The sequence below is a fragment of the Monosiga brevicollis genome, genomic scaffold (assembly GCF_000002865.3).
Source record: "Monosiga brevicollis MX1 MONBRscaffold_18 genomic scaffold, whole genome shotgun sequence".
Classification (NCBI taxonomy): domain Eukaryota; class Choanoflagellata; order Craspedida; family Salpingoecidae; genus Monosiga; species Monosiga brevicollis.
This window is the reverse complement of record NW_001865055.1, coordinates 477,617-501,965: the sequence shown is the minus strand read 5'-3', so window position 1 is coordinate 501,965 and position 24,349 is coordinate 477,617. Positions and strand designations below refer to the sequence as shown.

At 53.7% G+C, this 24,349-nt stretch overlaps 6 protein-coding genes across 6 annotated transcripts; 5 read left to right on the top strand and 1 right to left on the bottom strand.

The window, feature by feature from the left end:
- Positions 1–690: 690 nt before the first annotated feature.
- Positions 691–1,720, top strand: MONBRDRAFT_27269 (uncharacterized protein; the record flags this gene model as incomplete). The annotated part of the gene is made up of 3 exons (XM_001747720.1): positions 691–1,045; positions 1,256–1,302; positions 1,559–1,720. The coding sequence occupies 3 exons, from the start codon at positions 691–693 to the stop codon at positions 1,718–1,720; spliced, it is 564 nt and encodes a 187-aa protein (XP_001747772.1).
- Positions 1,721–2,162: 442 nt separating this feature from the next.
- MONBRDRAFT_33335 (uncharacterized protein) lies at positions 2,163–4,448 on the top strand. The gene is made up of 7 exons (XM_001747719.1): positions 2,163–2,256; positions 2,425–2,536; positions 2,721–2,744; positions 2,883–2,941; positions 3,044–3,108; positions 3,197–3,262; positions 3,384–4,448. Exons 1-7 carry the CDS (start codon positions 2,171–2,173, stop codon positions 3,734–3,736), a joined length of 765 nt encoding a protein of 254 aa, XP_001747771.1. The 5' UTR covers positions 2,163–2,170; the 3' UTR covers positions 3,737–4,448.
- A 1,368-nt stretch (positions 4,449–5,816) lies between these two features.
- MONBRDRAFT_9974 (uncharacterized protein) lies at positions 5,817–7,499 on the top strand (the record flags this gene model as incomplete). The annotated part of the gene is made up of 1 exon (XM_001747718.1): positions 5,817–7,499. The coding sequence occupies one exon, from the start codon at positions 5,817–5,819 to the stop codon at positions 7,497–7,499; it is 1,683 nt and encodes a 560-aa protein (XP_001747770.1).
- Positions 7,500–9,018: 1,519 nt separating this feature from the next.
- MONBRDRAFT_9973 (uncharacterized protein) lies at positions 9,019–11,462 on the bottom strand (the record flags this gene model as incomplete). The annotated part of the gene is made up of 3 exons (XM_001747632.1): positions 9,019–10,901; positions 11,023–11,179; positions 11,295–11,462. 3 exons carry the CDS (start codon positions 11,460–11,462, stop codon positions 9,019–9,021), a joined length of 2,208 nt encoding a protein of 735 aa, XP_001747684.1.
- A 2,107-nt stretch (positions 11,463–13,569) lies between these two features.
- On the top strand, positions 13,570–14,880 carry MONBRDRAFT_9972 (uncharacterized protein; the record flags this gene model as incomplete). The annotated part of the gene is made up of 2 exons (XM_001747717.1): positions 13,570–13,703; positions 13,977–14,880. 2 exons carry the CDS (start codon positions 13,570–13,572, stop codon positions 14,878–14,880), a joined length of 1,038 nt encoding a protein of 345 aa, XP_001747769.1.
- A 4,231-nt stretch (positions 14,881–19,111) lies between these two features.
- MBCDH6 (uncharacterized protein) lies at positions 19,112–23,049 on the top strand (the record flags this gene model as incomplete). The annotated part of the gene is made up of 4 exons (XM_001747716.1): positions 19,112–19,193; positions 19,390–22,224; positions 22,261–22,859; positions 22,897–23,049. The coding sequence occupies 4 exons, from the start codon at positions 19,112–19,114 to the stop codon at positions 23,047–23,049; spliced, it is 3,669 nt and encodes a 1,222-aa protein (XP_001747768.1).
- Between the last annotated feature and the right edge of the window lie 1,300 nt (positions 23,050–24,349).

Here is a 24,349-nt window from a genome sequence, read left to right as displayed (position 1 = left end):
TGACAAGAGTCCGTCGAGAAGGGTGAGTTGATAGCAGCACGCGATACTGAGATGAAGATGAAGACGTAAAAAAAAAACGGTCGCAAATGAGTACACTGGTGTGCGAATCAGAGTAAGTGTCTCGGGCACCAAAGCGTCCACCGATGTTGGGTGTTTGGCAGTGCGAACGAGTTGCAAGTGTGGGATGTGCCGCCCAAAAGTTGGTTTCCAGGGAGAGTGGTGGCAAGTAGGGTCGAGAGGGTATGAAAGAAGAAGCGAGCGTGTGGACGTCAAGAAGCCCTGGGAGGGCAGCCATGGGAGGGGCAGCAAGGCCACCGACTTTGGGATGGCAACCAGTTGGGCTGCAGACGGACACCAACGGGTCGACACCAGAAACAGCTGCTTGCCGACACACACACACACACACACACACACACACGATGATGTCTTCGTACCTTGTCGCAGTGGAACTTGTCGGTTCAGGCAGGTACCAAAGCCAACGACTGCCTATTCCAACCTCTACACCAACCATCATGAGCCACCCACACACGCTCACACGCTCACACTACCAGAGACCAGAGGCCAGAGACCAGAGAGCATGACCCCCCCCCCCGCTCGGCACACACACACACTCTCTCTCTCTCTCTCACTCTCTCTCTCTTACCGTTCTCACTTTGCAAATGTCTTGTCGCGCAATGTGTGTGTGTTGTTATGCTGGTTGATGTGTGTGTGTGTGATTTTTCTCTCTTTGAAGTTTTTTTTTTTTTTTTTTTTGTTTCTCTCTCTCTCAAACTCTCTCTCTCTACAACTCTCTCTCTCTCTCTCTCTCTCTACTCAAATTCTCTCTCTCTCACTCTCTCACAAGCACTCAAATTCTCTCTTAAACTCTCTCTCTTGAAACACACACACTCTCTCTCTGTCTCTCCCGCTCTCTCTCTCTCTCTCTCTCTGTCTCTTCTCTCTCTCTTCTCTCTCTCTCTCTCTCTCCCTCTCTCCTCTCTCTCCCTCTCTCTCTCTCTCTCTCTTCTCTCTGTGCCATGGTGCCTCTTGAATTCTGCGGAGTTGGGTGTGAATGGTTCTGGGTTTTGGGTTTCAGGTCTTGCTCCCCGCCTTCTTCCTTGGACTTTGCCATCCTTCGATTGCCTCGCCACGCCACATTCAAATTTGAGCGCAGCGTCGTATCCATTCATCTCTGTGTCCGTTCACATCTCCTTCCACCCCAACACTCCCCCGCTTCCCTTAAGCACTCGTCCGCTGTGCACTCGTCCGCTGGCAGGGCACAACCGCGACAAGTCGACGCTGTTTCTCTCTCTCGCTTTTGTGGTTTGTCTCGTCACTCTCTTCAGTATTCTTCTCTCTCTTCTTCTCTCTCTCTCTTATCTTCACTTCTCTCTTCTCTTCTCTCTTCTCTCTTCTCTCTTCTCTCTTCTCTCTTCTCTCTTCTCTCTTCTCTTCTCTTCTCTCTTCTCTCTTCTCTCTTCTCTCTTCTCTCTTCTCTCTTCTCTCTTATCGGCAACGCTTGTTGGACAAACGGGAGAAAGGAAGCGGTTGCAAACTAGGGTTTGGGCTGTGAGACCAGAGACCACTCAAGCTGATCATCAAGGCCATAGTTGACAGGAATCTTGCTCAACAGGAGCAGGGGGCACTGGTGTTCCCACAGCCAGCGCTGCCGGGGGCAGACGACATGCGATGCTTTGTCAAGCTGTCCGTGCCCAACGGACAAATCGGCCAAAGGGTGTGACATGAACATGTAAGCAGAGCGGACACCATGTTCGGCGCTGCATTGGGGAAGGGGGGGCGCACGTCAAAGGGACTGACGGTTTCAGATTCTCGCGTTGGCCTTGTCGCCCTCGCCGTCTTCTGCTTTTCCACACTTCAACCTGACACGCCCGTCAGTTGACAAGGCCACGGCATCATACATCTCCCCCCTGCTGCTAGCCCCTGTCAATTGCGCAATTCAAGTTGTCGTGAGTTTTCACTGGGTTCGCGGTCTGCCAACAAGTTCACAACACGCGTTTTACACTAGACGATGACATTTTTCCAAAAAAAGCATGACATTCACAACCACGCCGTTCGTTCCTCCAGCACACACCCCGGATGAAAACAGATGTTGTCACCAGTAGAAATTTTGTATTGGTTTAAGGGAAATAAATGGTACCGTGCCTTATTTATCTTTTGCTCCCCCGCCAAGATGCTGCTCTGTCGTCTGGTCGCCCTGGCTGCCCTCGCGCTCGCCGTCGATGGCGGCGCCACCGTCCTCTACTGGTCGTCGAGCAGGTGCGTTTGTGATGATGAGGGAAACAGGCAGGCCCGTCGGTGCACAAGTTGTGCCGCGCGCGTGCTTGGCGGGTCGAGCCAGCTCGCTTCTCTTTCTGGAGCCGCTGCAAACACCTTTGCTCCAGAATTTCACACATGTGCCGCTGTCGTCCAAAATTTCAATGGTAGCTGCTTCGATGGCGCGACTGCCCCGGCCTTTGGCTCCTCCCTCTCCTCATCGGACATTATCAGCGATGCCCGTCTGGCAGAGGGCCTGACCCTGGTCATCAAGGCTCCTCAGGTACGGTTGTCGGCGCTCCGCCTGTCTTGTTTGAGCAGCAGACAACTCCCGCCGGCTGGTCTTTTCGACACGCACGCCGCACGCACGCCTCGCTCCGCTTGGCCAACGCAGCGCTCATTGACATGACTCTCCCTCCCACTCCACTCCTTGCCCGAACAATCCTTGCTTTGAACCCCCTGTCCAGGTTGCCGCTTGTGAAGCCTGCAGCGTAAGTCCCATGCCGGTGTCTTTCCTGCCCACAAACGAAAAGCTATCTCATAAAGCCCGCCGGAGCTCACGCCGTCGGTGGGGTTGTTCTTCCCTGTCACTTGCTCCTTTCCTCCCTCCCTCCCTCGCTTTCTGATAGTCCCTGTACGAGGCCGCTGCCACGCGTGGCTTTGGCTTCACCAACGAGTCCCCCGACAGGTAGTTTTCTTGGCCCATTTATCATGCATGCAGTCCCTTGCAGACCACCAGAGGCTGATGCGTGAGCCTCCTGTTGCAACTCTACGTGTTCTCCTTCTACAGCTTTGTGCAGGCGTGGCAGAGCAAGCCCACTCTGATCAACGCTACCAACGGCCAGCTCAGCCTCGGTACGCTCCCGAGTACTTGCACCCCATTGTGTCCTCGCACACCAAAATGCAACCACTCTGATCTGCCCTCCTTTTTCTTTTTTTTAAGATACTCTTAACATCGAGGCGGAGGGCCTCGTCGTCATCTCTGTGGATCAACCCATTGCCAACTTTGGTCAGTTTGCTTCACCAAGCAACTTTGCATGCTGCCCTCTGCCCTCGGCTCTCTTCTCTCGCGCAATGCTAAACGCTCGACTCATCCATCACACCAACTCGGGTGAACGCCCTTGGCGCAGCCTCGGAGCTCCAGGCTTTCTCGGGCAAGGTGGCTGAGCGCGCCCTGCGTATCATCTTGGTCGAGGCCGACAACATGCCCACCGTGACGCGCTCGATGGAGTCGCTGCGCCAACGCCGCGACACCCTCCCCACGCCTCCCGCCTCCCCCAGCGATAACTACATCACCACTCGCATTCAGCAGCGCCACGAGGTGGCCAACCAGTGGTTCAGCATTCCCATCCTCATGGGCCTGATCATAGGTATCTTCATCATCTCCCTCATGTTGGTCGGCATCTGGGGCCTCTTCGCTACCCAGACCATGGAGCGCTGGCCCGATGCCAACACCGACAAGAACATCCAAGTTCCCCAGTAAACAACTGGGTAATCACTTGGCCTGGCTAATTTGGTCCTTGCACAGTGTCCTGATTACGTTGGAAGGCCAATCTGCTCTCGCAGCCCATTCTCTTTCTCCTGCCATGGTCATAAGGTGCCCCCACATTGGCATCTTGTAGCCCTCTGGCTTATCCTTCTTCCATTTGCCTTGCTTCGCTGGTCTTCCGTCCTCTGCCTTGTCATGTGTACTACCATCCTCCTTCGCTGGGACAACTCCGTAGCGGGCTAGGGGGGGCGCGCGCTCTTGAGCAGCCCATGGTGCAACAAAAACACTTACACCAGGGTTTAACCCGCGAGCGCGACAACGCATTTTCCCAAGTTTGGTCCCTTTATGCGTTTTGCTTTTGTTTTGTGCCGTGTTTTGCTTGGTGGTTGTGTGTGCTATGCTGCCAACCTCTCTTTGTATTGGGGTCATGAGTTGGTTGATATCCCGCTGCGGGGCGCATTGTCGCTTGAAGACACATAAGACAACTATGCACAATCAAAACCAGATGTGCAGGCGAGCTTGTCTTTCTCGATTGCGTTCAGCAACCGAGTTGTCCGTGCCACCTTGTGTCTGTTTACGCCAGTGGTGCCTCTGCCTGTTCGCCCTGCCCTTTCTCTACTTCTCCCTCTCGTTTTTAGGTCACCACAACCCTTGCCCCTCTTTCAATGATTGTCAAGCCCCCCAAAATTCAAATCATGTAAACGCTAAATTCTCTCGACAACAAACTGCATAATAATACAGTCGGCCCTCCTCCTTTTTGTAAAAAACACATAAATAATATTATTATTTTCAGAAACAACCGTTACGCTTTGAGGTCGATGTGAGGGGGGGCGTCGAATCTCGTCTCGGCATTGATCCGGGGCGTGGGTGCCGTTGTGGCGTGTTGTTGGAAACAGATCTGGTGTACTTGATGAATTATTGCTTTGCGATTAATATGAGCCGCCTCTTGGTGTGATCGAATGTTTTTCCTTCGAGAAAGGCGCTGCCGTTTTTGCAATGTGCTGGTGCGAAAGGTCGTGACGCCCTCTCCAGCGTAATGCCTCGAAAGGCCGTCCAGCCCAGTGTCCATGAAGCCCGGGTTCACAAGCAGGTATAGTGTAGTGTCTTGATGAATTGTATGCATTTTGTACCGTGCCAATTGTCGAGGGATTTATTTGCTGTGGCATGTTCCTGATGGTTATGCTTTGGCGATTCTGCAGGCCGCAAAGGCTTCGGGGCGGGCACTTGCCGATCGTGCCTTGGCACTGTATAGACTGATCATAGCGGTGCACGCGGGTGCAAAGATGCCTGAGCAAATTGACGAACTCCTGGAGGTCCACGGCATTACCCATGTGACCCGTGCTACCTTGGCGCAACTACGGCCCGATCCTTCGCACCCTGGCAGGAGACCACCCACCGCATCACTGGTAGTCAGCCTCTATGGACTGGGGCCAAAGGACATTTATGCAGCCCAAAATCGCGCCGATAAACAAACATGTCATGGGGATCATCGGCGTATTTTGACAGATTCTGAACGACAATTGCTTGCACAATATGTGGGCACATTTGCTGACGACAACAAAGCCAGAACACGAGCACAGGCGATGGAGCTCATGCGTCAGCTCCTTGAGACCCGCCAAGCAGCGCGCGAACGAGCGATTCAGCAAAAGATCACCGATGCGGGGACAAGATTCAGCCTTTGAATGACCGTGAACGTGCCTTCCTCGAGCGTTTGGCGGGTGTACGCGCGGCGAGCAAGAATTCCCAAAGAACGGCCTTGCGAGAGAGATGGTTCCCGGTCTGGGAGGCTGAGTTTTCATATTTTTTGGTGACCGCAAAGGCCCAAGATCCGCGGCGAGTAGCGGCTGCTACCCGGCCTCGCTGTGAAGAACACTTTCTAAGTCTGGAAGATGCGCTTCGCCAGCTCAACTTTTTGCACCTCTCAGGACCCCATGCAGGAACAATCCGCTCGCATCGTAAGTCAATCAGACCGTGTTAACGTTCAGTTTGACCCAGCTCACGTGCGATTCCACGCGTCGACGTAGGACTATCACACGTGTGGTCCATTGATGAAATGCCAGGCCTCAAGGCAGGGATGGGCACGTTGCAAGTATACTGTCGGAAAGAGCGTCGTATCGATCGTGGCGCAGTGGCTGGGCAAACCTACAACCGAACCGTAACCGTAGTGCTTGCGATCTCCCTTGCTGGTGGTCTGGCACCTCCCATGGTCATTCACAAGCAACGCACGCTTCCTCAAGAAACAATCGCCGGACCTGTGAGTCTCCCGACCTGCATTGCGTCTGGGCGCGAGTTTGGTCACTTTGCTTCCTGTGCAAACAAAACTGGATGGATCACTAGACCCCTTTTCTTTGGGTTTTGTCGTCGGCTGCGTGCATTCGTCGGACACCGAGGGCCGATTTTGTTGGTATCTGACGGGCACAAGACGCGCATATCATCACGGCTCGTCGCGTACCTCAAGTCTATCAACATTTTTCTCTTCTTGATTCCGCCTTATACCAGCCATTGCCTCTCTCCAAACGATCAGTGGCATCAACACATTCCTCGCGATCGCATCAAGCTGCTCTCAGAAACGTCGACGGTCAATCGAGGCGGGTCAGCAACCATCGATGAGGAACTAGTTGCCCTTTATACCGCCATCCATATGCAGCACCAATACCCCCAGCGTATACGGGCCGCTTTTAAGGCTGCTGGGATCGCCAAGGACCACTGGGGCACTGACCTCATGCGCAACCAGCCTCACGAAGCGAGCCCGGAGCATGAAGCGGCCGATACCTCGCCTGCTTCAGGAGCCATGTCTCCTGAACCAAGCGAAGCACATCCTGGACAACTTGCTGCCCAGAGCACCCCACGAACGACCACCCGCTGGTGCGAACGAGCAATACGCTGCATTGAGCGCCTTGAGCAAAGTCATCTCGATGTTACAGCCCAACAGCGAAGTCTGGTGGCCAATTTGACTATGGCATCGGCAGAAAGTTTGCCCAAACGGACCAGGGTGGATTCTATTCATGGTCTATTGTCATCAGGAGCATCACTAGATAGGCTCCTAGCATCAGACCAACGAGCTGCTGCTCGATCATCATCAGCCCATGAGCGATCTAGGGCTCGTGCAACTTATCAACAGCTGCAAGAGCAGCTTGGGCTGCCTGCTACGACCAAAGAACACCTCAAAGTAGCATGTCAACGACTAGGCTTGCCTTGCACGGGCAACAAGCCGGACTTGTTAACTAGACTCCAGGCGAAATTGGGGTTGGTTGCCGATCTCACACCATCCACAGCGTCAACACACGACCCTGCCCACCTCGAGTGCACGGAAACGAGCCTGCAAACCACCCCTGCATTGGCTCCTGGATTGTCAACAACCGAGCCTCAAACAACCTCCGAGGCGCAGGTAGCTTCTGCAACAGAAGAGCTGCCACAGCCCTCATCAAGTCAGTCGCCCACCAACCAGGGCTTCACTGCGGATGACTCGGAATCCGACGAAACAGATTCGTTTTTCGACTGTACCAACATTGGCACCAACTCCGGTTTCGTTTTACACGGGCCTCTGGCCGGTTGGGCTGCTGACCTACCTGATGACATACCCGCAGGCGATGGAGAGGCTGACCCAGGGCTTTTCGAGACCCAGCGGTTCGAGCAGATGAGTCAATTGAACATCGAAGAGATGGATCGTTTGATTCAAGCATGCGATGCCCCCACACGGGCATATCGAACAGAAATTGCGAAGCTAACATCCACTTGTGCCTCAAGTTTAGCCTAGCCGGCATCGGCATTTGCCCGTAGTGCTCAAACCCGTTTTTTTAAAATTTCCATAACTTTGGTTGTTGATCGTGTATGGTCATGAATGTGGGCGCATTGCAATCGGAAGATAGACTGCTTGCGAATCAAATGTTTCCCCCCTCCAAGGGTGCGTCGAGTGCTAATTTAATGACAACCTCCTAAGGCACTGCCCATCGAGCCCGATATTCTGCTCAGGGCAAGCGAAATGGCAGCCTGCCCCCTGACGCAAGCAAAGAATGGTGCCAAAATTAACGTGTATTCGTAGGAAATGGAGCGGGCAACACGTCAGTACCAACGTCTACTTTAAAAGGTCTCACCTTGCTCGGCTGTGATACAAACATGCAACTGGTCCGAGGGGCTGTCTTTTCTGAACCTCAGGATTGTCGTTTCTGAAAATAATATTATTATGTGTTTTTTTCAAAACGGAGGGCCGACTGTATTTGGCAGAAAAAAAAAAAACTCCATCGCATGTTTTGTGGTTTAGTGTTGTGTGTGCGTGTGTTTCTGAACCTCAGGATTGTCGTTTCTGAAAATAATATTATTATGTGTTTTTTTCAAAACGGAGGGCCGACTGTATTTGGCAGAAAAAAAAAAAACTCCATCGCATGTTTTGTGGTTTAGTGTTGTGTGTGCGTGTGTGTGTGTGTCTCTGTGTGTACAGTCTCTTCTCGATGAATAATTCAACAAAATGAGTAAAGGCTTCTGGTGTCGGTGGTTAATGCCATATTGAGCCGTCTGGCAGCCTCCCCAACACACATTTCGACCAGAGCCAGAGCTGATGCGCTTGAGTCGCAATTGCCAGGGCATCCGGAGTATTCAAACCATTGCACGACCATACGATTCTTTCTTGGGTTGAGCAGGGCACCCGCACCACATGAAATACAGCCCGAGCCCCGACACACTTGACATCATTGAATAGCTACGTAACTTTTCCTCGAGCTGAATCAAGCTGGTTCTGGGAAAGGACAAGAGCCAGCGGGAATGCCAGAGCGGCGCAAGCGTGATGGACTACTGAACCTGACGCCACTTTGCCATTCAGCACCTGGCTTCATTATGTGTGTCATAGTAATAAAGGCCCGGCTTCGATTTTCAGCCCCTCTCCTTCCTGCTTCTGCTCTGGTTTGTTAAAAAAACGCTATTACACCTCGTTTAGATTGCTTATTCGGATAAGACTTCACGTTTAGAGATGGGTGGCCGGCGAGTCTTGCCCCGCCCAATTCAATCTTCCATTCTTCATTTGCCTTTACAGCACGGCGACGATGCCATACCCCGCCGTCGTCATGTCTTGATTGTATTGCTCCGATCGACCAAGCAATAAAGTGATGCCACATGGGCTCCTTCCCGCAGATACCACGATACTGCATAAAGAATATAGCCCAACAACCCCAAAACTTACGATCCCAGGCGAGCCCCAATTTGCTGCATGTCCTTCGCTAGACTTGTAAAATGTGCATAACTGCATGGCTGGGCCAAATGTCCGTTACGATCCAGCTGCTGCCTCAGCCACGCCCCGAACGCCCAGTGCAGGCTCTGCACAACTCAATCGCCTCGTCCAACTTGACCGCCTCCAAGGCTCTGACCAGCCGTTTACGGGCGTCGTTGTCCTCGAGCAGATCTTCGGCCACACGTGCCAAAGAATAGGTGTCGTGCTCCTTTTGTAAACGCTCGCCGGGCCTGGCATTGGCGTGGCGGTACTTTTCAAGGCCGCCTTGGTAGTTGTAACCAGGTCCATACGTTGCTTCATCACAGGGCCCACCCAGGTCGAAATCAATCAGGAAAGCCATCGGCTTCGGCCTTTGCTGCGTTTGCACAGTCTCTTCCTCTGCGACCGCTTCCACGAAGAGGTCTTTCAGTGAAAGCTCGTCGTGCGAGGGCTGACGGCTTTGACATGGCGTCACATTGCCGGACTGAGCCTCGGGGCTGTGCTGGCTCTCCTCCTCCTCCTCTTCCTCCTTCTTTTCCCAGCTGGGCGGCTGAAACATCCAATCCTCCGGCTGCCAGCTGTTGCAAAAGAGAATGTTGCGCTGCAAAATGTCGCCGTGCACCAAGTCAAGTTTGTGCAACACTTGCATCTGCTTCATGACATCGATCAGCTGCATCGGCACCTGAAGGCCGCACGGGGCCGTCTGTACTCGTGGGTACCGGAGAAGCACCAAGCCCGTCGCAAGGTCCTCCAACACCCACGCCTGGTAAAACTTGCCCGTCTCTGGCAACTCAGCAAGCGCACGGAGCAGATCGCGTGATGGTGGGAGGCGGGCAGTGTCATCGCCAATCTGGTACATTGTTGTACCCAAAGACTCGGCTTGGCGGCCCCAATAGTCGTAGTGCTTGATGACCCACGAGCCCGCACTGTCATGCACGTACTGCTGCACATTGGGCCCGTACGTTTCCTTGCAGGTCCATCCGGCCATGCCCCGAGCCGGGCAGGGAAAGGGCTCGGAGACAAGCGGAAATCGACGACCGCTTTCGATAATCTGATGCTGGCGACCCGTCACAAACTCTCTGCAAGCGGTCAAAAGCGCCCAGACAGCCTGAGGGTCGGCGCGGTTTTCGGAGATTTGGGCGGATCCAAGTCGGAGAAAAGCCAGGTAGTATTCCTTCTCAAGGCCCTTCATCTTTTGAATCGTGGCAACCATGTTACTGCTGGTCAAGTGCAGGACCAGATAAGCGGTCACAATGTCACCACACACATTAATGTTGATGAAGGGGTGAAGTGGGTGCTGCCTGTCCTTTCGCATTTGGTATTTCGGTCCCAAGAGGCCAAGGCGCACAACCTCGTTGGCCACTTGGCCACCAAATTCGTCAAAGTGCTGGGCGCTCATTTTGCACTCGCCCACGATGACGGGTCGCAGCAGGACGTCAAACCCCACCCAGTCAGCGTGCATGTTGGCTGAGCCAAGAGATGCCTGGTGTACCAAGTAAATGGGGTTTCTCACTGACGCCTGCTTGGTGGCGAGGGTGGATGCGGTTGTGTCAGCCAACGGCTCCGTCTCAGATGGGCTGGAGACAGCAACCTGGGCCGAAGTCGCAGCAAGGGCAGGGGCAATGAAGTGGTCCTGCAAAGCCAGTGTAATCAGTGACGAGAAGTGTGGCTCATGGCTCTTCACTTCGTTAGTCAGGCATGCGTTTGTGTAGGCGCGGAGCAAAGTCGTATGTATGCCTTCTTGAGGTAGATTGGCAGACAAAAGCTCTTGAGCTCGCTGGACAATCTCAAGAGCCAGGTAATGACAGCTCGGAGGTAGTTGCACAATGCCAAAATGGAATTTTTCTCTGACGTTGTCGTTGATGTCGCTGATATTCCGGGTTCCTGAGGGTGGCAGCTTGGGCACTTTGGCCTCCACGTTCGTGGGCAACGAGGCTCCCTTCGGGGTCCACTTGTGTTCTAAGAATTGTTGACGGTCCCAAGGCACCACAAGTGAGCTTGAGCACCCAGTCCATGCGCACAGGGCAGGCGGGAAACAGCCGTCGCCTGTCCCGCGCCAAGCCAGCGAGCGATGCTTTACCAGGAATGTGCACATAGTTTTCAAGCTGGTCGCAAGTAAGACGGTTTTTCTTGCAGAGAGTGTACAAAAAGGAAACGTCGTCGACCGACATGCTTGCTAGATGCTTCACGAGGTTATAGCCTTGAGGAGGCGCAAAATCTTGCACGAGGCACTCGAGCTGACAAGCCATAAACAAAGTGAGGGTACGCTGTGAGTCCTTCGTTCCAGACATTTGCGTTGTTAGACAGCCGTTTGTGGACACGAGGGGCGGCGGGAAAACCTGATCAACCAACCACTGCGTTTCGCTCCTCCCGCTCCCGCTCTGCTCGTCGCTCCTCCCGCTCCCGCTCTGCTTGTCGCTCCTTGAGAAAGCTATTCAGCATCAACGCGGTCGCTTCGGAATCCAGATTTATTCCTTTGAGGCGCTCCGCCAAATCAGCAAAGGCCGAATCGAGAGCCATGCTTGCGGGTCTTGCGTTCAAGACACCAGACGCGAGGCGGGGAGGTAGCCAAGTGATCAGCAAAGAGAAGCAGAAAGAAAAAAAAAAAACGGTCAAGCAAGAGAAGAAGCAGAAGAAGGAAAAAGAAGAAGAAGCAAAAAAGTAAGAAAAAAAATGCACAACCCGCACCCTCAAAGAAGAATGGCATCAAGCCGCCAAACACCATCATCATCTAAAAAAAGAACAACGTCTCGGTTTTCGGCGCGCACCGCCAAACGGCTCGAAACGGTTTTTTCTGGGCCCACTGTTTACTGCTCGTGCCAAACATTGGTTCCTCGCACGTGACCAGCTCCGACACGGGTGAACGTCATCGTCGCTCAAGCAGACCACGAGAGGGAGGGCGCCCAAGGCCAACGGTGTGCGCAAGTGCAGCTGTGCTTCCACCTTGAGTGCTGTGCTCGACAAAACATATCAATGCTAATGGCGTGTCCCCTGTACTCTTGGCGTATGTGATGGACGGAAGCACACACGAGCGCACTGCATAATATGGTCTAACATGAAAATAATCAAACCCCTCCGCCCAGATGGCGAAGAATATTATCATATTTTTTAATGGACGGGCGCGAGTCCTGGATATGCCAAGACGTAGACCAGCACAGACCCGGGCAAGAATCGCCGTGTCTCTTGACCCTTTCCTCTCATCCTGTTTAACATGTACCCCTTGATGGTGGGTCGGTCAGCTGCATGGTCACAACACCTGGCTTGTCTAGCGCAGGAGACAGCCATGGCAAGAGTAGACAGACATCAAACCCTCGGCATCAGCAGGCGGGGGCTCAATTTCTTGATGCCTGGCCAAGGAGACCACAGGTCGGGTTGCAGTGCATGATTGCCTGTCTTGAGGCCCGGATCAGAGGAGGCAACCAGTTGATGTCAATTTGTACAACACGACCAGGCTGACCCGAAAAAAATAAACCCGCAAAAAATAAGAAATGAATCAGGCTAATAATCGCTCTTGGCCACGTGAATGCCAGATGGCGTTTTGTCAAAGCTTGCCCATGATGTCAAGTTGACAGAACGCACCTACAAGAGCAGCAGGCAAAAGAAAATACAGCAGTGTGAGGGGCTGAGGAGCAACAAGGCTGCGTCGATCAAAGGCACATGTGGCAAGAGTGGGGCTGTGGGCAAGTCTCAGAAAAGGCTTGCTCGTCAACGTCACGACACAAGATCGTGACTGGGGATAGTGGTTCTGATTGATCCATCATGGACGTGCCCAAAACCCCACTGCCAGGCGTGGCAAAAAACGAATAAGAAAGATTGAGTGACGCAGCTTACCAAACGTGTGTTTCAGAAGCGACATGTCATTGGGCACGTCGGTCACTTGGTGCCCAACGTGGCGAGGTTCAGAGTAGAGATGTGTGCAGGTCACTAAAAGGAGGTGGTCAAGGGTATTTGTGAGAAAGCCACGAGCGAGAAGAAACCCACGCCGGCTGGAACTCGGTTCCAAACAGGAAAGGTTTTGTCTCGACAACAAGTGAGGCCCTGCTCAACTCCATATAGGGTCGTTTTGATGCTCATTGGCTCTATCGCAGCTGTGCAGATCCTCGAGCGGACAACGGCCCACGCCAGGCGCGGGAGTCGAGAGGGCCATCACTTGAAATCAAAAGGAACGGCCACATACCTCGTCATGTTGTTTTCAAGCCAACGCGACGACACGGCCGCGGCCAGCCACGGGATTGCTTTCACTCTTCCCATTGGAAGCGGCGTCGTGTTGATAGATAAAGAAGAAAGGTTTCAAGTCCAAGTGCAAACCGCTTCCCAGTCCTCAGTGTGAGGACTGGGGACTGGGGACTGGGGAGGGTCTGCACCCGCTGCCAGTGACGTCTCACATGGCTTCGACTCGTCAAACTGGAAAATAGTCACACAGAGAGAGACAGAGAGAGATGAATTACATGTATTATTTTTCTTTCTCTCTCCCTTGCTCTCTGTTGTTACTATTCATCTATTTTTCTCTCTTCTCTCTTCTCTCTCTTCTCTCTTCTCTCTTCTCACTCTCTCTCTTCTCTCTTCCTCTCCATCTTCCTCGTCTCGTCTCGCTCTGCACGATGTACCGAGACTGGGCGGCGGCGCAATGACGGATGCTGGACACCCACATCATCTTCACTATCCGCCGCCGCACCACCACCAGTTGCAGCAGCATCTTCACTTTGCAGGATGCGTACGATGCGGCGATAGTCAGCATTTGTATGCCGAATGCCCAAATCGGTGCGTGTTTTGATGACACGAGGGCCCTGCCTGCCGGGGTCGGCGGTCGTGTCATGAGCCGCAGCCTCGCATCGCGTGTGATCTTGGCAGACCTGTGGGTGGCCCCTTGCGCCGCCGTGCACCTCGTTCTGAACTCATCTCTGGCTGTTGTTCTTTTTATTTTTTGTTTTTTTTGGCCCGTTGGCATCGCGACAGGATTGTGCGGTCTGTTTCGCAGCTCGTGCCGCCAGGCCAGCTTCTGTCTTCCTTTGCTGCGCTTCAATGCCGATTTAGACATGCGCCCAATTGGGTGTGGACCGCCATTGCGCGGCTGATATACAGTCGTAAACCCTTTGACACGTATTACCTCGTGGCTTCTCTGACGGGGCAGGATCCATCTCTCCAGCCAATGATTGAGTGCGTTTGGGACGCCGGCGTTTTGCTCATGGAGCGTGCTCTTATCTGGCCACCCAGTAAAGCCCCCTTTGATGGCAACGACGATCTGCAGGCCCATGACCTCAATATGCTGGTGCAGCAGATTGAGGCCTTTCTGCTGGCTCAGAACCCTGCCCTCGCCTCGTATATCTCATACATCACCACCTTTGGTCAGCCACAACCTTACGATCACGATCTGCTCCTGCCAGCCCCAGCACCGGCACCAACCACACGCCGGCGCTCTCGTGCAGAGCTAACAGAGGAGCAGCGTGAGGCCGTTCGAGTGCGTGAATCAGACCGGCGACGGCAGCGTCGGTCTGACATGTCTGGTCTTGACCTTGAACGCCTTCGGCATCGCGAGGCAGACCAGCAGCGCATTCGTCGGGCCACCATGCCTGAGACAAGGCGAAACCAACTGCGCCGCTCTAATGCGGAGCGTCAACGTGTGCGTCGAGCGCGCATGACATCCCACGAGATCATTGATCATCGTAAACGCAATGCTGAGCACACCCGTCGGCGCCGGGCACAGCTGGATGAGGCACAACTAGAGGCCATGCGACGCCGCGACGCTGAGCGCCAGCGACGACGCCGCGCAAATATGCGACAGAATGCTGATTCAACCCGCTCGCTCGACCAACCTCCACCCTCAGAGTCCGTCTCCTCCACGGCTTTACCGATTGATGGCCCTTCGGTGCTTCCTCCCGCCCCAGACGTGCAACACTTGACGCCCACAGCGGTCCCACCTGCTGCTCCAGGACACTGACCCCCTTCCCCAATACACTGTCATTCCTGACCCCGCGTGCCCGTGTGTTTATTCGTGCGTGCTGGTGCATCTTTGGCCTCTAAATTCACCCCTGTGCAGTTGAAGCAGACGACTTGGGAGGCGACCTGTGCTGCACAGTTGAGGCAATGCTTCCACAAGGTCCCCCCTCTTCTTTACAAACGACATCTTCACATTCAAACCCATGATGACAGTGAAACTAATTGAAAGCTGAAGCTGAAGCTGTGACCTGACCTGACCGAGAGAGTTTGATTCTTTCCAGCCTTCTTCTGAAGTGACTCAAGGGGGCCACGGCTGCTGCCGCGCGGCCTTTGAGTGTGTGAGTGAATGACTTTGTTAAAACGTTAAGTCGATGACAATGACCCCAATGAGCAGCCACGGCAGCTCCCGTATCCCAAAATTCTCCAACAATTCCAATGAATGATGGCCACATTGCAAATATTTTGGTAAAATTATGAAGAAAATCAAAAGAAATCGGAAAAAAAATAGAAAAAAAAAAGATAGAGAGAGAGAGAGAGAGAGAGAGAGAGAGAGAGAGAGAGTGTGTGTGTGTGTGTGTGTTCTGCGCGAGCGCGCACGCATTTTTGCGTTGTACGAGGTGGCATCAGCGGGGGTGGGGGACCGTGGTGGTGGCCGAATTGGTGGAGTGTAGGTAGGATAGGAGAGGTTGCGGTGGCGTGGGACGTGGGACGCTGGCAAGGCGTCATATCGTCAGAAAGAGGAGTGCAACGGGGAAAGCGAGCACTAGGCAGCAACCGCTCGGAGCCAGCGTGCGAGACTGGATTCATCATGGCGGGCACGGTGTGGACCACACAAACGGACGTGAACTGGCTGGAGCCTTTCCAAGGTTGGTTGTTATCACGTCCTAGCCTTGATCGGCGGGTTGACCGGCCTTCAGCGGGTTATCGTCGAGCGAACTGTTGATGCGCGTGGTTTCATCTGAGGTGCTTGGGCTTCTTGCCACGTTTCTGGGGCATAGCTGTGTGCCAGCGCGAGGCGCCTTGCTACGAGGCACATGCCTCGGTCACGGATCTAGCCATCTCCGTCCTGGCCTCGGGTCTTGTGGTGGAGGCCATGCTCAAGCATCATACCACGGTTTGATTTTCACCTGATTTGGCTCTTGGCTCCGGCGCCAGTACCTTTGCTATTTTGTCTCACTGCTTGCCTCTCGTTTGCATGAATCTGCTCAACCACAGCTGCCGAAAGAGCGGCAAGTGTGCCAGCGCGAGCTGAGTGAGTGAATGCTTGTGCTTGCTACCTTTGGTGAGTGCCACTTGAATGAGCGCTTTGAATTCACGTGCTGTTGCACCTTGGCCTCGTCGCGCATTTGCACGTCACACACAGTCACCGAGTCGGTCCAGGGGAGTCAACAGCGCGTCACGCGCAGCTCAATGGCTGGCAAGAATGGCATGACACTGGTGGTAGGTGCTGGCACATGCGCTTGCTTTTTTGATTCGGTGTAGCGATACTGGGCCACATCCACGACCGACTCTTGGTCATGATGTCGAGGGTCTCACGGTGTGTGTGTGGGGCGGGGCGGGGTGAAATATCTAGAATTATCTGCGCGGGTCAGGTGTGGACGAGCTTTGCCCGCGGTTTTTGACCATGGCTTCCATGCCAGAGGACCCGGTTTCCAACTTGCAGCACATCCCAGAGAGTCCAATGGATGGTAAGCGTGCGTGAGGTAGCACGTGGGTGTATGTGAGGTCGTTGTCGTTGATGATGGCCGAGGCGTCTTCATCACCTCAGGCACGGCGCACCATAATGTGGCGGAAAAAGGGAATAGCTCATGTTTTGTGTGGTTACACCGGATTTGCCCATGTTTCATGTGGATTACACCGGATGTGCCGGCGAATGGCGCAGGTTATTTGGCACGATTATCGGCGCTTAATGCCGTGCTGGCTCTGTGCCAGCAAATTCGTCGCGATGTGGATTTGGAGCACTACAAGTACACGGCGCATCAAGTAGCACTGCTTTATGTTCGTGGTTATGCCTGTTACGCTCACTTGCCACTTTTTTCCGCTCTCCTGGATTGTCGAATGCGTTCTGTGCGCGGGAATGAAGCTGGGTTCTGGTTGACGTTTCCTGGTTTTTTTTTTTTTTTTTTTCCTTTTTGTTTCAAACTCCTTCATAGCAATCGCTGGCGCACCTGGGTAAAGGCGCCATGGCGTGCAAGGAGAATATCGAGGTAAATCCGATTTTTGCCGGGGTGGTTCCATTCCAATTTGCCGGGGTGATTCCATGTCAGCACGATCCGAGTTGATCCTATTTGTTGGCCGTGTCTGGAATGGGCTGTCGCAGTCCAAGTTTACGATGCTAAAAAAGGCCACATCGGTGGACGTGACGGCACTTTTGAATACAACGGATGAGCATCGACAACCACACGTTTCTCTATCACACGATTTGCGAGAATGGTTCGTGTGCTTTGCTCGCTTTTGGCTTGTCGTCTTCGGCTGGGGCAGATGGGGCAGATGGTCCCAGATACCTGCTCTCATGTGTGGCATGATGCAGGTTGTTGGGTGCTTTGGATCAAACCGAGGCCTTGGTTCTTTCGCTGCCGAGCAGCATCACCAGTCCCTTGGACCCAGTCTTTCAGTGGCTCGCCGAAATCGAACACGAGTAGCTTCTTGCCATGGAGATTCGTGTATTTGCCAGTAGGCGAAGCCAGTCAGCACGTTTCCACTTTTCCCTGCCATGAGAGGCTGTAATGCCGTGATACACCACGATGCGTCCTTGACGCGGCCCAAAGTGTAACCTTGCCCACACATTCTCTCACTCAGACACGAGAGAAGAAGAAGAGAGAAGAAGAAGAGAGAGAAGAAGAAGAAGAGAGAGAGAAGAAGAAGCAGAAGAGAGAGAGAAGAAGAAGAAGAGAGAGAGAGAAGAAGAGAGAGAGGAAGCGAGAGAAGATGTCACCCATACGAGCTGTAACGTTTACATCCAATGTAACGTAACGTACCCTAACGTCATTTCTTTTGTTTCCCCCCTTAAAGGTACGACATCGCCCAATAGAACAAAAGAACAAAAGAAATTCTCAGTGATGTGTGTGTGTGTGTGTGTGTGTGTGTGTGTGTGTGTGTGTGTGTGTGTGTGTGAGGTTGGAACGAGTGGGCGGAGGGCGGAGGCTTGGATGGGAGAAATGGCAGCGGGGGGTGGTGGTGGTGGTGGTGGTGGTGTTGGGCGAAGGGCTTTAGGCGGGTTGGGTACCTGTTGTCTGGCTGAGTATGATGGTCTTTGGTACCTGTCTCTGTTCGACCTTGTGCGCGTTCTTGTCGTTGTTGTTCGACCCTTGCTTGGTGCCCTCTGGTCACACATCAGTCGACACGCCGACACACAGAGAACGTGTGTGTGTGTGCGAGAGAGAGAGTGCGCGTGCGAGAGAGTGAGAGAGAGAGAGGGCAGGGGAAGATGCGCGCACACCAGCACGAGCTTGGTGACGCGCGCGAGAGAGCGAATGTGTGTGTGTGTGTGTGCTTTGGTGGTGCAAGTTGTGTGGTGGCTTTACACACGTGTGAGCTGTGGTGTCAGCTGCTCTGATGTGTTTGTCGTACCTGCGTGCCGGGGGGCGGGGGTCAAGTTTCGTCTCTATCCCCATCCCAGTCGCCTTTGTTGCACATCACATTGCCTGCGCTCGCCCGTGCCTTGATGCATGGGGTCAATGTCGCGTGTGCAGCGATGCCAGCTCGGTTTCCAGAGTAGCCACGACTACGACTCACATCCTCGGTTTCTTCTCCCTTGTGTCGTTGTCGCGCAGGCTTGTCGGTCCTTCGGGTCCAGTCTCTCTCCTTTGAGGAACTTTTGACACTGCGGTGTTGTCTGATTGAGTTTTATTTCTGACTGATCAACGTGACGCTCCCAACGTCGCGTTGACAATCCTTCTCTCGTCATATGATCCCCCCCTCCCTCTCGCCGACACCCACCGCAACAGGTGAGTTTGAAGGCGTTGCTCACCCGTGCATGTAGCGCCGCTGCTACAGTACTGGTGCATCAACCTCAATCCATTTCTTGTGCCTGCCAACAGCCCTGTTCTTGACCGGGCCCGGAGCAGTGTTTTTCTTGCCTTCTCCAAATCTGGCTTGACATCTCGGTCCTGAATCAGGCGCTGGCTGTTTTCTCTTGAACAAACCGAGGTCACAGTCACCTCGCTTGGCCGGTGCTTGTGCGAGCTCGCACCTGGCCCGCCCTGGCTGTGTGGTGCCTGGTACCCGCCACCATGCGCAGCGCCCTGGGCGCGCTGCGCCCCTTGGGCACTGCCAGCCTGGCCCTATTGCTGCTCTTGCTGATAGCGCTACAGCGTACGTTGAAAATCTCATCCATCGCCTTGTTCCATCCTCTCAACCAACTCTGCTTTGCTACCCCAGCCGCTGCCCCCGAAAAGGCGCCTCCTCATCTGAGTCGCTTTGCCCTGGCCCGCCCTCGTCCCTTGCTTGCTACTTGTTTTGGGATACGAAATTTTTTTTTCTTGGCTTGATCTGATCTGTTCTTGTGCAGCTCTTGGCGCCGACGCTGCCCTTGGCATGTCCTGCCAGATCTCCATCACTATTCCAGAAGAAGAGCCATTGGGTACCCTTGTCACCACCATGACTGCATCGGGTGGCACACCACCCTACACCTTCAATTTTGTAGCCAGCAACTACCTGGCTCCAATTTCTCCAGACGGGTTTTATAATATCTCCAGCACCGGTGCAATGCGCGTGCATAACCGCATCGATGCTGATTTGTATCCGCAGGGGCTGACAGTGCGCTACTTGGTGCGTGCCACTGATAGCGTCGGTACCACCGGCACCTGCTATTCCATCATATCTGTTGACAACATCAACGATAACCCTCCCACATGTCTGGATGCACAAAACATCTTCACCGTGGCCGAGAACGCTCCTAATGACCAGAGTCTGGGCAGCGTAGCCATCGAAGACCCGGACACTGGCTCGGCCATCTCCTTTTCCCTCCTCAACTCGACTGCACCGACTGGCATGTTTCAATTCTCATCCAACGTCGTCAAGCTGCACGACAACAGCATGCTGGATTATGACACTGAGCCGTATAGCTACACGCTCTTTGTTCGCGTCGATGACGGCGGGTTCCAGGCCGCCTGCCCTGTTCAAATCCTCATTACTAACGTGAACGATGAACCCCCCACATTTTTGGACGGTCCTTACTCTTTTCACGTGCTCGAGTCCGCCAGCATTTATGAGCTCGTTGGCATCGTGAATGCATCGGGTGGAGGTCGCGACTCACCACCGTCCAATTATGCAGTGGTGGGGAGCTCATCCTTTACCATCACCCCCACGGGCCGGCTTCAGGTCATGACGCCCTTGGATGCCGACGTTCTCACCGGCCCCCTTGAGTTTATGGTGGTTGCCCTTGACGGTCCCTTCAACGCATCAACAAACGTGACCGTCTTTGTCGATGATGTCAACGACATTGCTCCCTTTTTTGACAACCCAAGCCCTTATCTGGTGCAGCTGCCCGAAGATACGGCCAACGGCACAACAGTGCTCATTTTCAACGTTTCAAATCCAGACATCACGCCAGCCTTTCAAGAGTTCACCCTCCAGTTACTCACAGCTTCACCGTTTTTCGAGCTAGATCTCTCAGCCGAACCTTCTCTCAAACTGCGCTACGCCCCTGACTATGAAATACCATCCCAGCGTAACCTATCTCTAGTGGTTCAAGCCAGCGACGATGCTGGCTACTCGCTAGCCACTATCATCATCACCGTTCTTGATGCTAATGACAATGCTCCTCAGCTCACTTCCCAGCTCGATTTCTTTGTCAACGAAGGCGAAAATATCGGGTTTGAGGTAGCTCAGCTCACTGCCTCAGATCGAGACAGCGGCTTGGCCGGTCAAGTCCAATTCATTCAGGACTCGCCCTTGTCTGGCTATTTCAATGTCACACCCGATGGCCGCGTGCTCGTTGCCCAACAGCTCAGTTTCTTTCAGGATCCTGTCGTTAGTGTGTCGGTGTATCCTGAAGACTTAGGCTCACCACCCCTGCGTGGTCCCACATCCTTCCTCAACATTTCAGTGATTGAGCTCATCACCAACGATGCCGCACCAACCTTCGACAATGGACCGTTTTCCGTCACCATTCCCGAGGACGTTACGCCAAATGAGCCCATTATTCGCATTAACGTAACAGATATGGATCCCGCTCACGGGAATGGCCCTTTTCTTTTCGAGTTGGTCAGCGCTCCGGCCTTTGTACAGCTACAGCCGGTTGCTGAGCGCTCCGTTGATGTGGTCATGACACGTCAAGTCGATGTCGATCCTCCCGGTGCCATTGTCTTTTATTCCTTCGGAATCCGCGTGAGCGACAACCATCCCTACAACCCCCTCACTCGCGTGGCCATCTTCAATCTGACCATTGTCGATGCTAACGACAATGCCCCGCAAATTTTGGATGAGTATGAGATTTTTGTTTTCGAGAATATGACGTCCGGTGTTGAGCTTATCACCATCATTCCCTCTGATGCGGATCGTGATCCAGTCAACCAAGGCTTTTTCTTGGTCACGGTAGGCGACACATTTACCTCTGACCTCCAAACCGGCGTCATATCACTTGCGCCTGGGATGGCATTGGATGCAGAGGCTGCCTTCCCACCGGCCGGAACACAGGTTTCAGTGGTCGGATTCAACACCCCATTTGTGTATGGCGAGCGGCAGACCTTCTTTACCATCTACTGCCTACCATTCGATCCCGTGAACGGCACTTTCCCGCGCGACAACGCCATCGTTCGTGTCAATGTACTCGATTCCAACGACGAGACACCGGTGTTTACCAATCCAATTGCCTTTCTCACTCTCCGTGAAGGCCAAGACTTTTCGCAAGGATTCAGTGCCACCGATGCAGACATCACCAGCCCTAACAACGTGATCGACTACGCCATTGACTCGGCTTCTGATGACATTTTTGAGCTGGTTGGTCAAGTGGTTCAGAATAGCATGGAAATTGATGCTGAGGCTCACGGCTTACAGTTGCGCGTCACCATTCGTGCTACGGATCGAGGCTTCCCGACTTTGGCAACGTGCTTTGATCTTGGTGCAGATTGTTATTTCACCAGCCCGGACTTCGAACTGATTGTGACTGTGACAGACGTCAACGACAATGCACCAGCAATCGATGCCATTGACTACGTGCCAGCGTTCGAGAACCTGACCCTCGGCTCGACGCTGGTCGATTTTACCCTCAGTGATGCCGACGTCACCTCACCAAACAACAAGATGGCGCTTTCGATCAGCGATGATAGCGGCTTGTTTCGCGTGGAAGGAACTCGAATCCTTTTGAATGGCACCCTCGACTACGAAACCCAGCAGTCCTATAGTATGACTGTGACTGTGACCGACTTGCCGACCTCAGATCCTCCGCTTTCGGTGAGCACAGTCATTACCATCAATGTCCTTGATGTGAATGATAACGCGCCCTTTCTGGTGTTTGACTCGCTCTTGGACTACGTGTACGAGAATGACCCTGCAGGCACACAGCTTGGCGTTGTGAATGTCTCTGATCTTGATTCTGGTGTCAATGCTATGGTGACACTATCTACTGCCACATCGCCCAGCCATGCGTCTGCCGTTTACAACAACACGGCTGTAGTCCTAGTTGATGGCCACACGCTCACCGTTGGTGACCTGGCGCTGAACGTCACTGGCACTGACCACGGTTCCCCGCCATTGGCGACAACCTTGCACCATGAAGCACTCGTCCTTGACGTGAATAACCACTGTCCTGTCGTGACTTCTCCGCTTGACGTGACCGTTCATGCCAATGCGATCAGCGACCATTTGGTCACCATTGTGCAAGCCACTGACGATGATATTGGTGCAAATTCCAATCTCTCTTTCGAAGCACTCGGTGGCAATGCGACTGCTTTTGTGAATATCAGCGCAAGCTCGGGTGCTGTGACTGTGCGAGTATCTGATTTTTGCGCCCTGGCCAACGAAGTTCTTGTACTCGAGGTGCGCGTGCGGGATCACGCTAACGGAACTGTTGCAGAGTGTCAAAAGCGGTGTGATCGCATCCACGCCGACTTTTTCCCCGCAGAGTACACACGAAGTGCTTGTCGGAGCGATTGTGCAGCTGCAGCTGCCATGGACCCATTCACGAGCTGCTCAGGACTGTGCGGCATACCCACATCCTGCTCGTTAGGAACTTCACTTTATGATGGCTTTAGCCATTTTGAAGATTTCAATGTCATCTTGGTGATTGAAGAGCGCAACGACAATGCTCCCGTGTTTTCTCAAAATACATTTCGTGCTGCGATACCAGCCGCAAGCCTTGCCAACTCGAGAGTGGCCACCATTGTGGCCGCTGATTCTGACCCTTGTGCGAAGGACATTCAATATCAGTTTGATTCAGGCCTTGTGACACCTGATGGGCGCTTGGCAATTGATCCTATGTCAGGAGCCGTAACCCTTCTCTCGAATGAGGGGTTACAGGCTGGCACATCTTTTGTGTACACAGTGCTTGCCAAAGAGCTGGCGGAGAAGCCACATTTGCAACTAATTTCAACGACGACCTTCACACTGTTCATTATACAAGACTTTGCGTTGAGTGTGTCAAGCGAGGATGATGCCATCCGAAGCGCCGCTGTACTTGCTGTCAACAGCAGCACATTTCTTACCGAAGGCTCAGTCCTTCCTGGTGAAGAACGAGTAGGACGCTTTTGGACCAAGCTTGGTCAGTTTGCGTCCACCGCAGAAGTCATGGTCGATGGAGCCGGAACTTTGGCAGCAGAGGTGACGGCCTTCCTTGGCACACCTGAGCTGTGGGTTGACGGCGCACGGCAGGTGAAGGTGCACGCGCAGGTATTCAATAGCCTGGGTGGCAACCAGGTGCCAAGCGGCAGCACAGTGGAGGTGCAGATTGTGCCGGTGAGCAGCGGGCTGATCGGGGCATCGGCGAGTGCGTTGTCGGTCAGTGGCGCGGCTGCAACGGGCACGGGCAAAGTGGCATTGACGGCGACAGTGCCCGTGGGCTGGTTTGATTCTAGCAGCGGGGCGACGGAGACGGCGCGTGTTGAGTACCGCTTGAATGGCGGTGGCGGCAGCACAAGCTGGCGCGTTGCGGGCGATGTTACGCTGCAGGCTCGCGGCCCGGTTGGCATTCGTGCCTCAACGTCAGGTGCTGCTCAGCTTCAGTTTGTGATGCCCTTGCGTCCGTTGTATCGTGGAGACACGTTTGCCGTGGATGTGTATGTGTTTGCCGATCGTGCCGTGACGGCCGCGACCTTTACGGTTGAGGGCGGAGCTGGCTTGACGGTGCAGTCTTTTTCTGCATCCAGCGAGTGGACGGCGGCGTCGCCAATGTCGAATGGAATGATGTCTGTGAGCGCGAATGTCGCTGATGAAGACAGCATTGCGAGCGGCACGGGCGTTGCGGCGCAGTACTTGGGTTCTGTGACGCTTGGGGTTGACATGGACGCTGCAGAAGACGCGACGTTGAGTGT